The sequence below is a fragment of the Cajanus cajan genome, chromosome 1 (assembly GCF_000230855.2).
Source record: "Cajanus cajan strain Asha chromosome 1, NIPB_CcT2T_4, whole genome shotgun sequence".
Taxonomy (NCBI): domain Eukaryota; kingdom Viridiplantae; phylum Streptophyta; class Magnoliopsida; order Fabales; family Fabaceae; genus Cajanus; species Cajanus cajan.
The window spans coordinates 90,910,488-90,926,321 of NC_138517.1; the positions used below are offsets into that span (position 1 = coordinate 90,910,488).

At 31.9% G+C, this 15,834-nt stretch overlaps 2 protein-coding genes across 5 annotated transcripts; one reads left to right on the forward strand and one right to left on the reverse strand.

Annotated features, from left to right (window-relative positions):
• The first annotated feature begins 1,906 nt into the window (after nt 1–1,906).
• Nucleotides 1,907–9,349, forward strand: LOC109803451 (uncharacterized). 2 transcript variants are annotated; one of them, XM_020365033.3, is made up of 5 exons: nt 1,907–2,427; nt 4,391–4,500; nt 5,901–6,272; nt 7,523–8,180; nt 8,948–9,349. In XM_020365033.3, coding segments are annotated over exons 1-5 (1,365 nt in total). In that variant the 5' UTR covers nt 1,907–2,204; the 3' UTR covers nt 8,950–9,349. The 2 variants fall into 2 exon arrangements, with proteins under 2 accessions (XP_020220622.1, XP_020220621.1); XM_020365032.3 differs by having other exon boundaries at nt 1,909–2,427; nt 8,827–9,349.
• Nucleotides 9,350–11,891: 2,542 nt separating this feature from the next.
• On the reverse strand, nt 11,892–15,040 carry LOC109804457 (HSP20-like chaperones superfamily protein). 3 transcript variants are annotated; one of them, XM_020366285.3, is made up of 3 exons: nt 14,946–15,040; nt 13,498–14,438; nt 11,892–12,389 (listed from the first exon to the last, which is right to left on the reverse strand). In XM_020366285.3, the coding sequence occupies exons 2-3, from the start codon at nt 14,414–14,416 to the stop codon at nt 12,154–12,156; spliced, it is 1,155 nt and encodes a 384-aa protein (XP_020221874.1). In that variant the 5' UTR covers nt 14,417–14,438; nt 14,946–15,040; the 3' UTR covers nt 11,892–12,153. The 3 variants fall into 3 exon arrangements, with proteins under 3 accessions (XP_020221874.1, XP_029128322.1, XP_020221875.1); XM_029272489.2 differs by having other exon boundaries at nt 11,892–12,386; nt 14,855–15,008; XM_020366286.3 differs by having other exon boundaries at nt 14,855–15,008.
• Nucleotides 15,041–15,834: the final 794 nt, after the last annotated feature.

Genomic DNA, 15,834 nt, shown 5'->3' on the forward strand with positions numbered 1-15,834 from the left:
TTGTAGTAATGTTTTTTTATATATATTATTTATTATATGTAATATTTCTTGTAGTATATTAGATTTTTTAAAAAAAATTTAAATAATATTAATTTTTTATTTCATCAATAACTTTATTTTAACATAATATATTTTAAAAACTAAATTAAATGTTAACTATGAGATTACCCGTACCCGTACTCGGTCAAACCGGGTATTCTCCTTTAAAGTCGGGATGAGTTCAAGTATTACCTGCGAGTACAGGTATATTTGACATTCCTAATGATATCCCTTTCATGTTCTCGCATGCCTTTTTAATGTATTTGTATTTCAAAAATCATCATTAAAAGGTTTTATTACATTAATTTCTTATTTCTCTTTAATTTGACGTTTTAGTAAAAATAATGCCCCACTTTATTTTTCATTTTACATATCAATAGAGCATAAAATATTTTTTCAATTAATCATCTCCTTACTTATTTATCGTTGAGTGATAAAATTAAAAAAAATAAAGATAGAGATAATCTAATTAATACGAAAGATCCTGAATATATTAAATTTTAAAAAAATATAAAATATCAATTATATATCCTTATTATTTTGTCAAAACTTTAAATACGTGATCAATTATTCAATTTTTAAGTATATGTATATAGAAGAATATTTATTGAAAGATCTTATACCTTTAAATAAATCTCCAAGAGGTTAGTCTTTAATTTTTCATTGTGGATAACTGGGTACCTAGAAAGTTTATATCTTATATTATTATTGTTTTACAAAACTTTACATTAATTTTAAAACATATATTTTTACATTCATTTATATAGAAAAAGATGCGATAAATACTTAATAAATATATATAAAGACTATATTTTACACAAAAAAAATTATGATAATACATGATTAAAATTTAAAAATATAATTATTAAGTCATATTTATATGAAATTATTAATACAAATAAACCCTTTAAGAATACTATATATTTAGTAATTGGTACCTAACATTTAACCACATGTTCCGGTTTTAATATTTTAAGTAAGTGCAACGTACAATCAAATAATAGTCACGAATCACTAAAGGCATCCAAATAAAAAGAGATCACACCAAAACAACTTAAAAAAAAAAAAAGAAACTATGGCACTAAATAATAAATTAATGAAAGGTTAATTAGTAAAATTAAAGAATTTAATTAAAATCATATAGTAGCTGTGAATGAAGTTGTTTTAAAATAAATAGTTTTGTGTAGAAAACGCGGTTTCTCATGGATGAATAAATATGCATCAAGTGGAAGGTGTTGCCTCTGACAATTACAACCTCCACATATCATCAGTCTCATTGGCTTACAGACCAAAAATATGATTCTCCACTTCTCAATGCCCCACGTGCCTACTTTTAATTACTCAATTTCTTAGCTTCTTCCACACAAAAGCACCCTCATTATGCACTCAAATATTATTGTTAATTACACAAGTCTGCAAAAGATGATACCACAATTTTAATTTATGAAAAAATAGGATTACTTCTAAATGATACAAGTTAAATCTCTTGACACCATTTATATATATAAAAAAATGGCAATGCAAAATTGCAAATCATAAGCAAATAGTTGACATTGGAATAAGATTACACTAACAACTACTAGGAAGGTGAATCGCGTGCCGATTTGCATTCTTTCTGTTTTGTTCATTTTAATAACACAATGGGTTAAGGTTTATTGAAGTTTATCATTCAACAGAAACCATAGTTTAATCGATTGTATTTTTTTTATTTATCACATATAAAATATAATAAAAGCAAACGTAAAATAGTTGTTTCCTTTTAAATTTTACCCAAGATGATAATGATAAGGATAATAATATGCTCATGAAAACATAATATTCCCTTGGCTTTATGCTCATATACTCTTTTTCTTTCTCTTTCACCTTTGCTTCCCCTCAACGTTCGGTAGCCTAAAAGCTAACCCTAATAAAAAAACTTAAAAAGAAAAAGGAAAATTAGAGAGAGAGAGAGAGAGTAACATTTACAAGTATTGATAGATAGATAGATTACAGTTAAGAGAGGAAAGTGGGTTTAATGGTTTTTTCTAGAGAGAGAGAGTGAGGAGCATCATTGCCACCAATCCCATGAACACAGCTTTGGCCTCTTATTCTTAAGAAACTGAGTGTTGAGTTGTGTTTGAGAGAGAGAGAGAGAGGATGTGGTGGTGATTCCAGATGCTTTGGAAATGGGGAAAAATGAGCAACAACATCATGTGCAAGAAGAAGGGCATGGTGGTGGTACTGAGGTTGAGGCTCCACCCTGTTGTGTTCTTCTTCGAGCATTCAGTTTCAAGTGTCTCTTCCTCCTCGTACTTAGTGTATCGGCTTTGGTCTCTGCAGTCTTTTGGGTTCTTCCTAGACACACCGTCACATATAGTTTCGATGCAAAAGATGTAATTAAGCAAAGTGGTCAGTCTTCCCATCCTTCCCTTCTCAATGATTCCCTTGTTGGTGCTTTTGGGAATGTCTGGCATATGGGAATTTTAAAAAAATTGCATTTTGGTTGTTTGATTTCCCTGTTTTAAGTGTTATATCGATTGACTGATTGAAAAAATTGTCTTTTTGATCTTGTATCGGATATTTGTCCTCTTGGGGGGAAGGGGTGATGCTGATTGGGTTGAAGAAATTGGGTTTTGGTTATGATGTTGTTTACCAAAATTAGATTTTTGTGATGTTTTCAGCCAATTGCTGCATAGTTTCTTCTTCTTCTTCTTCTTCTTTTGTTCAACGAGGAATTATATCTAATCACTCGGGCAGGTGGGTGTGTAGTGGTTAGTTTGACTCCGATGTTTATGATCAGTTTTGTCTGATGTTTTGGAAATACAAATGTAGGGTTTTTTTTTTTTTTTTTTTGGCTTAAAAAAAGAGTTATGAGAACAAAAAATATTTGATGATACATGCCAATGTTCCGTCTTTGATGACATCTAACATACGTATCCGATTTTGTCTTTTTGATTGTGTGTCACTCACTACAGTCTTGGATTTAACTTCGTGTCCCTATTATCTTGGATTTAACTTCCTAGTATGCTAATGTGCATAACCCATGAATTGTCGTGAAAATTTGTATTTGTATCACTTGTATTGGACCCAGAATTTAATTTTTTTTTAATCAGTGACCAAGAATTTAAAATGCTGATTGCTATGATGATTAGTTTTATGAAATTTTTTTAAAATAAGTATGGAAATGTTGGTATACATTAATGCATTAATGTTGTGTAGAATTGGAAATTTATTATTTTAGAGAAGTTTTAAATTATTAATAAGTGGTTAACTTATTGTTGACCCTTAACAAGTGCTGATGGACTCATTAGCAAGACCCTTACTTAGGAAGAGAATATTATTCTTGGTTTATTTGAGCAGTTTGTTCTTCTACCCTTCAGCCTTCAGGTAAACAATATGGGCAATTTGTGATACCTTTTTATATTTCAAATCCTTTAATACAGAAAAAAAACTTGTTTGTAGTTATTATTGTGAAATTTGAATAATTATTTGTAGATAATTGTATATATTGAACTTGAATAAGTCGTAGTCAGCTCTCCTTAAAAACAAAAGTTGTTGTAGTCAGCTCCTTACTGCTATAAATAGCCTAACAATGCTGCATCACTGAGTGTTAGTGTGTTACTTTTTATTACCTGAAATTTTTATAACATAGGTTGGAGAATATTAGGATATTCAATAGGAATCCTGGAATACTGCGGTTTCCAGAGATTTGAACAACAAATGCCTTATCTCCCTAAGAGATTTGAACATGGATTATGAAATATAATCCACTTAAGTCCAAGAACTATGCATTGATGGCTTAGCATTGTATGACTATCTCCAACATGGTAAAACCAAAGTCCTTTTGTTGTTCATATTCTTTGTTATGTGCAATATCAATGTGTAATCTGTGCAACTGCAACTCCGACTCACTCATAAGTTTATGTATTTTCTCTCTGTTTCTATGATTAATCTGCTGCCTTACGGATTCTATCTGATAGACCTTGGAAAGTTTATTTGAGAAGGGATAAGAAGCAAACTGAGACTCAGTAGTCATGAAGTATTAGTGTCAAACTGTCTGCAATGTGTCTTTAGGTTGTTATGGGTCTAAATTATTATCTGTGAATAATATCTCTATGCAAATTTAGGAAGTTATAGAATTGTGTGGCAATTAGTGCATGATGCTTTATGTGTATGCAAAAGGAAAAGACTTACTTTTTGTTTGGGGTAAACATTTTGCTGTTGTCTTGTACTATAATTTTGGCCTAAAATCAAGATTCCATTAATAAACACATAATTCAGTGTGCGTACTCTTAAGTTTAGCAGTATCTTCATTTAAATTCTTATCCAAGTGACATTATTGATGATTTATTTTCCTTGAAAATATTTTCAGCTTCTGTTCAGACATCCTTCAGACTGGAAAAACCGGTTTCACAGCTTATTCCATACATCGAAACATTAGAATATGATATATATGGTGAAATAGCTCTGCCAAATACAAAGGTTACACCCAAGCTTTTTCTGTTATATTTTTGTTTTTTTCAAGACTTAGTTCAGTGTCTGGCGATTATGGCAAACACACTAGTCGCACAAGTAGTCAATGATGAATAAATATTGTCTCCTAAAAGACTTGTGTAATACACGACAATAAATATATTCAATAACTAAATTAGACTAAAGAATATTTCATTAATTGGTAAAAGAAATAAAATTTATGCAAAGGAAAAATAAAGTTCTTTTTGGTATTTTTTCAAACATGTAGAAGATGGTTTAGATTAGAAATGAAATGGTATGTTAATGTTGAGATTAGACTTTACTGAACCTCACTCATGCATTTAAAACACTCAATTCTTCTTTTGCATTTAATGTTAATGTCAATCCACTAGTTTACTCAAACCTTAATTCCTTAGGAGAAAGAGCCTAAGTTCCCTTATTAAGCATCAATCCCTTGAATACTTAATAAACAAACTTATTCCTAGGTACAAGCTCCTTTAGGTATTTTGTTTCAATTGAAGATTACAAAAGATATTTTTCAATACCTAATGAATAAAATATCAAGCTATTGTTGATCACTTCACAAAAAGCATTTAAAATTATAAACAAAATACTAACATTAAAATAAAAAGACACACTCATATATATAAACAGTACAAGTTACATGAGAGTTTGGTTGGTTTCATCTAACCCCAACAAGGATGAAATTAACTCCTCATTGTCACAAAGAACACACAAAAAAAAAAAAAGATGAATCATGGAAGATGGAGAGCCAAAGAGAAGCTTGAAGGTGATGAAGGAACCCTGGCAGCACTCCAAAAGCTCGTTTAAGTCATGAATGATGCAAAACCCTTGAAGAGAGAGGGATAAAGTGAGCCAAAATGTGTCACGTAATAAAAGTGGTGCCCAACACAGGCTGAACCACGTCAAGTGTAGGCACAAAATATGAAAGGGGGCTTCTCAGCCAAGATTGTGTCGAGTGTGGATAGAGTGACCCCTAGTGTTGGCAAGACATAGGCTCTTTGCCAAGACAGCACCGAGTGTGGGTAGAGTGGCACCCAACACTGACAAGACTAAAGCTTTGATGGAGTCGGGTGTGAGTAGTGTGGCACATGGCGCTATACAATCTTCTAGGAGGTCTTCTTTATTTCTTTCTTCTTCCCTTCCATGTGCCCTCTCTTGCTTGGCTTGCTCCCAATCCACTTCCTGATCAAATGTTAGCTAAAAAATGGGAATTAGTGGTATAATTAAGTATTGGTAACCAAATCTCAATTAATAACTAAAAAAATCATTAAAAGGAGGAAAAAGAAAGTTGATTTTGTAAATGCAAATGACCAATAATTATAAGTATAAATTAACATTATCATTCAAACATAGGAAATGGCTCATAAGTTATTTAATCTTAACAGGTGGCTATCCTGTCTATGCATCAAAGCATTACACCTAACTGTACTGACGTGGTGTTTGGTGTTCTCTCTGATCCAATGAATGCTTCAATAAATCCAGTGTCCTTGAGTGTGCTGAGGTCATCATTAGTTGAACTGTTTCTCCAGCAATCCAACCTGACTTTGACAACACCAATATTTGGGAATGCATCTATATTTGAGATCTTGAAGTTTCCTGAAGGGTTAACTGTAATACCAGTGCAGTCTGCTTCTATTTGGCAGATACCAGAGATTCTGTTTAATTTTACTCTTAACAATTCAATATCTGAAGTATTGGATAATTTTGATGACTTCAAGGATGAATTGAAGTTTGGATTGCATCTAAACTCTGACGAGGTACAGTCTCATAATCCGATTCACTTATTATTTTGAGGGTTTCAGTTTTGGTTTTATAAATGTCACTTCACATAGAAATTTAGAACTATAAAGCTGTAATCTATTTCTGATTTCACTCACACTCAGCTTGAATTTAATCACAAAAAATTCTTGTTATCACTTTTTCTTTTGGATTGCAAGTTTGGTCCCTCTATTATCACCAATGTTTATGTTTTTGCCCCACTATTTTTTTTTCTTCATGAATTTAGTCTCCCAATTACTTCAATTGTTACAATCAAGCCCTTTTGTCACCCAAATTCTTGTTTTCTTAAAATTTCTGTGAAGTGAACTTATTTAAACTATTTGAAACTTCTTCATTGAAAAAGTACAAATCCACAAATCAAAGCATCATATTTTACCAAAAATTAGAAAATCCCAAATTTTTCTTCTCTTCAAAACTGTAGTATTTACTACATCCTACGAAATCCTTCAAATTTCATCGAACTTTTGACTGGTAAACCTCTCAAATAATTTCATATGATAAAATAATAAGTTGTCCTGAACCTTCAATTATTTGAGTAGAAAATAAGATTTTGATGGTTTTATTTATGTTTAGAGAGAAATTGACTGCTTGACTTAATTGTAACATTTAGAAAAACTTGGGGACTAAATTTGAGCAAAGGATCACTCATTATTCATAGTAGAGGGGACCAAAAATGGTAATTAATCTTTTTTTTTCTTCTTTTCTTGTGCATAATTTACTGAGATACTCTTGGACAGAAGGAGAAAACAAAACTTTTAATTTTTAATATAAAGTGCAAAGGTAGCACAAATTTAGTCCATAAGAATTATTCATTATTATTATTATTCTCTTTATTTTTTGCATTCTTTGTTCAAAGATAATAAACGCACTCTATGTTACTGGGAGGGGATAACTTATGGTAGGCCTTTATGATCCTGTTGGTGATAAATGAAATTTTAGGACTGCCTGTTTTAGTAGGTGGAAAACAATGTATTTTTAGATACAGAAAAATCCAGATACATTGCCATTTTTTACATTCTTTCCGTCGATATTTTATTCATGTCCAATTTATACTTTTCATTATTTGCCTAGTCAAACAAGCCTAGTGTAAATCATGAATCAAATAAGAATGATAGTTCGCCTTGTTTAATAGCTTGAGGTAATATTAGAAGTTGGATATTCACTGATTGCTAAAATAAGTTTCGTGCTCATTACTCTGATATTTAACACCGTGTGACTTTTTGAGCAGAATGTATACGTGCAAATAACAAATGAAAATGGCTCAACGATGGCTCCTCCAATAGTGGTGCAGGCTTCAGTATTGCCAGGCTATGGGAGCCTCTTGCCCCAAAGATTAAAGCAATTAGCTAAAACAATAACAGGCTCGGCTGGGAAAAACCTTGGCCTTGATAACTCGGTTTTCGGCAGAGTTAAAGAAGTTAGGTTGTCTTCTTTCTTGAAGAATAGACTACATGCTTCCTCACCTTCTCCCTCTCCATCTCCGGCTCCATCCCTACAGTTATTTGATCATTCTGAGCCTTCAATTTCACCACATCGTGCTCATTCTTACTCTCAGATTTCACCAGCAACTGCTGAACAACCTCCTTGTTCTGACTGTGATGTATCCTCACCTGCACCTTCTATTGTACCTGAGCATCCTCCTGATCCCTGTCCATACAGTGGCTTCGTACGTCATCCAATCCCTTCGCCAAAATCTTATTCTAAACCGCCCTACCCCCCTAATTATTCACCTGTTGCTGCCCCTACATCAAATTCTGCCAGCCACACAACTGAGGGAATTTCTGATGTGTCACGAGTAGCTGAGGTGTCCCCTGGATCCAAGCTTCGGCAGGGTGAAGAGATGTCTAAAAAATTGGTGTCTCAGTCACTTGCTCCATCCTCTTTCTGTAAGTTTATCTTGTCAAATAGGCTCTCCTTTCATTTCTCATGCTAGGCTATAGTTGGAATTGGTGATAAGATTAACACAATGCTAGCATATTATTTAAGCATCCTCTGAAAAGTCTTTGTTCTACCTTTTGGAGCTGCTAAGCATTTTGGTAAAATGGTTACTCATAGTATTTTTATACACTTCAACAGTATTATTTTTTTGGTTTATTTGCAGTGTTAAATATAGTTTTAGAGTAGGGGATTATGATCAAGAATCAAGATTAGCATTCTCACCGGAAAATAAGTATGGCAAATGATAATCTAATAAAAATATCTAGATACTAAATTGATTTTGCATGATGTTGACAAGGGAAGTGAAGTTTAATAGGTGGACTTTAAACATAATTTGATAAAGTTCAGGGCTATTTATGCATCAACCATGGTATTTCTGTGTGCGAAGGACAATTGTTGCATAGTTATATCACCTTGCATGCATGTCAGTTACTTTTAAAGAAGTTCAAAGCAGGGGTAGTTGCTATTTACCTTTAAAAGCGTTAATTGCTGTATCAGATGACTCGGTTTCTTTTCTGAACGTGATAAATTCATTGAATTATGGTGATGTTCTCTTAAAACTTTTTCTTTTCCCCTTTTCTTTATTTTGTGCAGCATCAGCAGGTGATGATTTCCGCGGGGAAATCTTGCTAATGGGATTCTGCATGATATTAATTTCTTTTGCTTTTCTCAATGATACCACATTTTGTTGACATGGAGATGTTGCTTGATGAAGGATCTTCGAGACATACAAGGACTACTGCCTAATGATGTTTTGCAAGTTTTGTTCAGACAAATAGAAGGAAGAAGATTCCGTCCAATTTTAATTTGCCTTAATTTTACTGCACTCTTCAAAGCATGCAACCACCATGTAAAGCTCCGGTGGGTAAAGGGTCAAGCCAGAAAAAATTGGCAGGCCTCTCATCTAGTACTCTATATTCAATGAAGCTTGAAATTGATCCCAAAGGGGTCAACTAACAAACAGCATGATCCAGAGCAAGATTGGCTTTCAGATGTCAGAGGAACCATTCCTTGTTTTCGATTAAGTGTATGATATGCAAAGAAATGTGGGTTCTTTGAGCATCTGAATCTGTAAAACATCTACAGTAATATCTAGCAAAGAGATAAATTAGTCACATTTGTATATCTCTATCTTCCCCCTCCCTACTTTTGGAAGAAAATTAGAATTAAAATTATTCATAGAGAAACACTATGATGGAGTAGGCAAAGTTAAGCACCAGATGAGTGTTAACAATACACTCTGTAATATACCCTCCTTAATACACTCTAAAAACTACTAAATTGACAGATCTTTTACTTGAAAACTGTGGCCAAAGGGAAATAGAAAAGTAAAAATTAACTACATGTGTTCTGAGAAAAGTTTGGCGAATGAGTGTACATCCTCTACGGAAATTTTCCGTAGGAGAGAGATGACTGACCAAATTTATTACACAGACAATCTATATATATATGAAATTTAAGTTTTAAAATAAATGTAATAAAAATGGGACGACCATATGGTAGGCATACATATTTGGTGATACACCAATGATGTAATGAAATAGCAGTAAATCGGTATATGCATTTTCATGGACAGTCATGGTTAAATACTAATAATTTGATTATTCGCAAAAAAAATCGGTTATAGTGTGGTATTCATGACAATGGGTTATTGGATAATAAATAATTAAGGATTTCTTAAAAAGTTGAAATACTGAAGTAGTAAGAAGAGAAAATAGCCATGATCAATTGTTTGGATTTATAATTGTTTGAAACTCTGCTGAAAATAAATGTTTCGATCATGTTGAGAATAGCGTGTAGGTGACTTGTTTACAGATAATCTCGACAGTGAAAGCCAGACATAGATTAGATAATCTGGTTGTACTTAATACTCTCATGTGGTAAGGTTGTCGTTCTGTTTTCTTGTTAGCATCTCGTTATGTTTCCTTGAAGTGTGGTAGTTCAAGGGTCTTCAAGAATAAAAAAAACATTAGAATGCTGTGTACTATCATTTTCAAGGTATTTGAGATCAGTCTTAATCGGAATTAATCACTCTAAGTAGCAAGGAACTTAAGTCACGGGGCACCTAAAATAGGTGATATTATTTTAAGGACATGTTACTTGATAATGAATTAATAATAGTGGGATTTATTAAAAAAAAAAATTGTCAGTAGGGTGCTTTTATTTACAATCAGGTATTATGATTCATGCCATTTTACCAAATGATAGGATGTTGTGTTGGTCCTTCCATGTCAATATTGGTTTGAAATGTTAAACGATGGTTGGTGACAAAAAATGACCTGGTGTTTGGTTTGTTATTATAAACAAGTAAATGTTCATTCAACATAAAAAAGATAAATTCTTGTTTCCTATTTTTACGTTTTGGAAAGTTCAAACAATTTCTCGAACACATTTCTAGTCTTTTATATGCGAGTAAAACTAGTCGGATCTTGGTCAAGTTTTCTTTTCTTGAAACATTTAAATTGATGCCTAAATTAATTAATTTTCCTCCCCTAATTTTTGTATACCCTCTTTCCTTTTAAATTTTGGTGAAATCAATTTTGAAAAAAAACTTGATTTTGAAAAGAATAAAGTTTTTAAAAAAATTAATTGTGTGAAGGAATGATATTTAGAAAGAAAATAAATTTTATTGTACTGATGCAATAGAATTACTTTAGAAATGAAAATTGATATGTTTCACAAGTTTTATACCTAGAATCAATTCTTATTTAAAAAAAAACACACACACACACAAAATTTTAACTTCTCTCGTGTTCAATTCTATATATCTATCATAGAATTAATTTTGACTTTTGAGAATGTAAATAGCTAATAAACAGCACAAGTTATTGTAAGGATTGGTTGTTTTTAGGCCTCATTTCATGTTAACCAAACAGGCTATAATTAAGAGGCAGAATATGCGTTCATCACCAGGGCTGATATAATAATGAGCATCTTAATCCTTGTTTCTATTTTTAATTACCGGTAGGGAAGAATGATACTTTTCTATATAGGTACGTAATGCATATACATATTTGAAACAAAAAAAAGGGCATAAAGCGTGATGCGAAATGAGGCTGACCATTTTCCCCCTACTTTCTTGAGCCTTTACACTGTATTTGGTTGCATGAAAATATTTTAAAAACTGAGCAGAGAGAAAAGAAAAAAGGTTTTATGAATAAATAAATGAGTTAATCATTCATACACTGATTTTACACTAACAACCACTCATATCTTTTAAATTATTTTATTTTATTTTTATTTAATTAAATAAATAAATGACATAACACTATTAAAAGATATGATTGGTTATCAGTGTAAAAAAACTTTACATTGACAGTTTATAAGTAATTAATTCTAAGTAAATTATCCGTTAGCTGAATATGACTTGTGATGGGGTCTACGTGAACAACAATGCCTCATGAATGTCCAAAATTTATGCAGTTGGCAATATTTTCAATGCAAATTAAATTAAATTTAATAAGACAAAAGCCTATCTATTTGTATGATGTAATTTATCAAAGCATGTTCTGTAATTTTCTCAGTAGCTGTGTGTGAATGTGAAAGATTTGGACGGCATTGAAGTTGATTAAATACAAATATTTTTCCGTCGAATTATTTGATACTATTTTTGCAACAAAAAAGAGGTAGAGTGAGAGTCAAAGATGATACTCAGCAACTGCAATCCACACTCCAAGTTACACATTAAACTCTTTAATGAAAGAAAATCAATGTTTCCCTGCATACAGAAGCGAGTTCTTTACTAGACTTGCTAGATCATTGTATTCTTATACACGAACAAAATTAGTTCATCATCAATTTATAGGACAGAAGTAGCATATGAAGCAAACTGGCTTCTCACAAAAATAAGTATCTTGGTTTTCTCTCTTTGGGAACTCTCGAATTACCACAAAAGCTAGACCCCCAATTCTTGGCCGTTAACTAGTGCTTGACTACAACTCCTTCAAAAATTCCGTCAGACCTGAAGTTAGGAGCAAAGAGTCTTGGATCAACAGGTCCCGGAAGACTGAATGAAAGTGTGAATGGTCCTGGAGGGCATAACTGCCGAGTATTCATCTGAAAAATGCGTGATTGTTTCATTATAGTCCTCCCACCAGTTAGCACCCCTCTGATTTGAACCCTCCCATCAGATTCAATATCACAACTGAACTGATCTGCTACAAAGTATGATGATAAATCATTAATTAGAAAAGAATCTTTATGAAATGCATGCATACAGGTTAGGGCCTTAGGGGAGTTATAAATTTATCACTAGATGAGTTGAGGCAGATCATACTATAAGGACCTTGAAGCCACATGCATTTGAAAATTGTCACATTTCAACCACGTCACTATCTTAAGGTAAAACGAATTCCTAGTAGTAGGAAGCTCACAACAATAGAATATCATGTTCATTGCAAGAACTAGCCGTTCTTGAACGTTTTTACATATTAAAAGAAATCTCACAGCATAAAACTTCATATTCTTATTGAAGGTCTTCCTACACCACTGACATGCCATGAATAGCTGTTCTCACTTCTCACCAATACTAAAAAAATACATAACATTACCAGCTCCTACGATCTTCACTACCTAGGCTTATCCTCATTGTGTAAGGTGCTAAGTATTTTTTGCAGTTCTCAACAGCACTACTCATAAAATTTTCCAAATTTGTAACAACTATGATTTGTTGACAAAAGAGGAGTGTTAGCAACACTTCTCTTAACACACTCACTCTCATTGGTTTAAATTTATTAAAAATCAGGAAGGGGGTCATTAAATACGATGTGAGACCCACAAAATTGTGTTTTTCAAAAAATTTCAACCAATTAGAAAGTGTTTAAAAGAGTGTGATAGAGAGTATTACTAACATTTCTCTTGACAAAAACAGGCTACAAGCACTCAGTTAATATTCATGACTTCTGACTAATATACATAAACGTCTATAGTATTCATAACAACTATGAATACCAAAAGAATTCATAACATGTACAAAAACTTGAAGTGCTAGTTATTTTTTGCAGTTCTAAAGATCACACGTAGAATTTCCCGAATAAACAAATTCTTTACTGACAGAACAATTATGACCTCGTGACAAAAGCAAGCTACTGGCACTCAGTTTATATTCATGACTTTTGACAAAGATAGAAAGGGCTCTATAGTAATGCATCAAACAGCCATCTCCATTTCTAATAAAGTTGCTAAGAACCCTTCTAACAGATAATCAAAGGCAATAATAAAAAAGAAAGGAAAAGGAAACTTGATTTAATAAAAAGAGAAACATACTGCTATCTTTCTTGACCCCCGGTAAAGAAACTCGGAATAAGTATGCCCCTTTACTAATACCAATATCCACAACACCAACAGATGGACCAAATGGCCCTTTTCTGGCTGTCCCTGTTAAAATAAGAGAAGAATCTAGACTGCATTCATCAATGTCAGGAATTGAGAGAAGGGGCATCAATGTTGGCCCATCAGATTTGCTCGTTTTCTTGGAAGGATCTACCTTGGCATTATGTTTTGTAGGGAAGACATAGGGAAATTCCGGCACTAGTGGCGTTGTATCATCGACATACTTTCTCTTGTGCTCTTGATGATTTTTTTTCAATTGGGATTCCCCATTTGGAATAGTCTCTGGCACTTTGTTCATTTGATTACCTTTCTTGCTTGATGGATGACCAAGTTGAAAACCTAGACATTCACTTATATTTAACTTGAGAGTGCTGATACCAGTTAAAGACCTGAATCTATTTAAATCCTCTCCTATCATGCATGATGTAGAAGGATCATCAATTAAAACAACCCCTTTAATAACTCTGAAGCTATCAGGATACCATATCTGTTGATGAAGATCCAAAGGAAAAAAACTGGTGAACTGCTGAGTGTCCTGGGTGAAGTCAGAACCGGGCAAAATTAATTTTCCCTTTAAATACATATGAAACATATTAAGATCCAAGACAAGGTTAGGAAAAGCATCTCTAAGGAGATAATAATACAATCTCTCCAAGAAAGAAATGCTAACATACGAGGGCCCCAAATCACTCAAGATATAAGGTGGGGATCCGGTCATTAGTCTTTGAACAACAGAGCACCTTGGACTATGTGAATTGACATCAGGTCCCAAATAGTTAGTGATGATGAATTCAATGAGAAATCTCCTATCACTATACCCACTATTCATTATAAGATTTCCTTTCAAATCCATGAGTGGTGTGGATTACATTCACCTGAAACAGTAAATAGGATTCACAATACAATTTAAGAATATATTTATAATTTTCAATTGAAGGACAAAGTAATAAAATTTCTTCAAACGGGAATCCAGTTAATTTATGATTGAAAGAGAGAAAGAGAGAATGGAATGGGTTAAATGTCCGAGGGTTGAAAGACAAACAGCGGAAGGAAATAGAAAGCGATGAAATTTAGGGTTTATGCAATGCACCCTTTAAATATTCTAAACATGGAAGTTGGAAGGATTTAAAATGCATCACAATGGGGTTATTGTGTCTGATTTTGTGGGCATTATTTCCCTCATTCTTCTATTACTCATAAAAAACAAAGACATTCTTTGCAACCAAACACCAATGGAATAGAACTACATTACTTATATGTAATATGAAAATAATAATAATAATAATAATACCTTGAGAAAGGTTGCTTGCAAGTGATAAAAAGATGAAAACAGAGTAGTAATGCGAGAAGAAAAAAGAGAGAAAATGGAATGTCTGACTCACAGAAGACGTTGATGAGAAGAGGAAACCGAAGGCGAAAGGATAAGACTAGTAACGTGTCCCGAGTGTGCCGAATTCGTTCCCAAACATTAAAATAATGATTTAAATTATAAAATATTTAATTAAATAATTATTTTATAATAAATTTATTATAAAATATTAATATTTTAAAATTTCGGACGATAAACGGACTGTGTAGCATAACTCTTAAGAGAAAATGTAGACAATTGAGATATAACAAAATTTAAGAGATTTTATTTTAATTTTTTTTTATAAAATATGTAAATATTTAATTAAATATGTGTCTATAAAAAATTAAATAAAATCATTTTAAAGATAAAATATAAATAAATTATTTTTTTCTTGTAAGTTATTTTGTGTAAAATTATAATATGAAAAATACTTATATAAGTGCATATATGTACAAGTAAATTATGGAGATAATATTAGATGCAACAATATTAATTAGAGTAAATATAGACAATTAAGATGAAGCAAAATTTAAAAGATTTTAAAAAAAAATTAATTGAGAAAATATATTTTAATATTTAATTAAATTATGTCTATAAAAAATTAGACGAAGTTATTTTAAAAATAAATTAACAGTTTTCTCTTTTTTTTTTCATATAAAATAATGTTATGAAAATTAATTAATTACACATGCATATATGTGTGAGTACATTGTGAAGATAAAATTGGGTATAAGAATATTAATTAAAAAAATATAAATAATTTAGACAGAACAAAATTTTAAAGATTTTGTTGATCTGACATAAGTATTTTGATGCTAAAATAAATAACATAATTTAGTATTAATGAAGTCTTACTAAATAGATGTGTGTTTGCTTCAAATATTTGTGAAAAAATAATGAATAGAATAAATAAAAGAGTG

Bases quoted from the DNA above. Each gene is read 5' to 3' on its own strand.
- LOC109804457 (XM_020366285.3), bottom strand. From the start codon at position 14,416: ATGGATTTGAAAGGAAATCTTATAATGAATAGTGGGTATAGTGATAGG. The intron at 12,390-13,497 runs GTATGTTTCTCT...CATACTTTGTAG, and splicing joins GGGGGTCAAGAAAGATAGCA to CAGATCAGTTCAGTTGTGAT.
- LOC109803451 (XM_020365032.3), top strand. From the start codon at position 2,205: ATGGGGAAAAATGAGCAACAACATCATGTGCAAGAAGAAGGGCATGGT. The intron at 6,273-7,522 runs GTACAGTCTCAT...CTTTTTGAGCAG, and splicing joins TGCATCTAAACTCTGACGAG to AATGTATACGTGCAAATAAC. The intron at 8,181-8,826 runs GTAAGTTTATCT...TATTTTGTGCAG, and splicing joins ACTTGCTCCATCCTCTTTCT to CATCAGCAGGTGATGATTTC.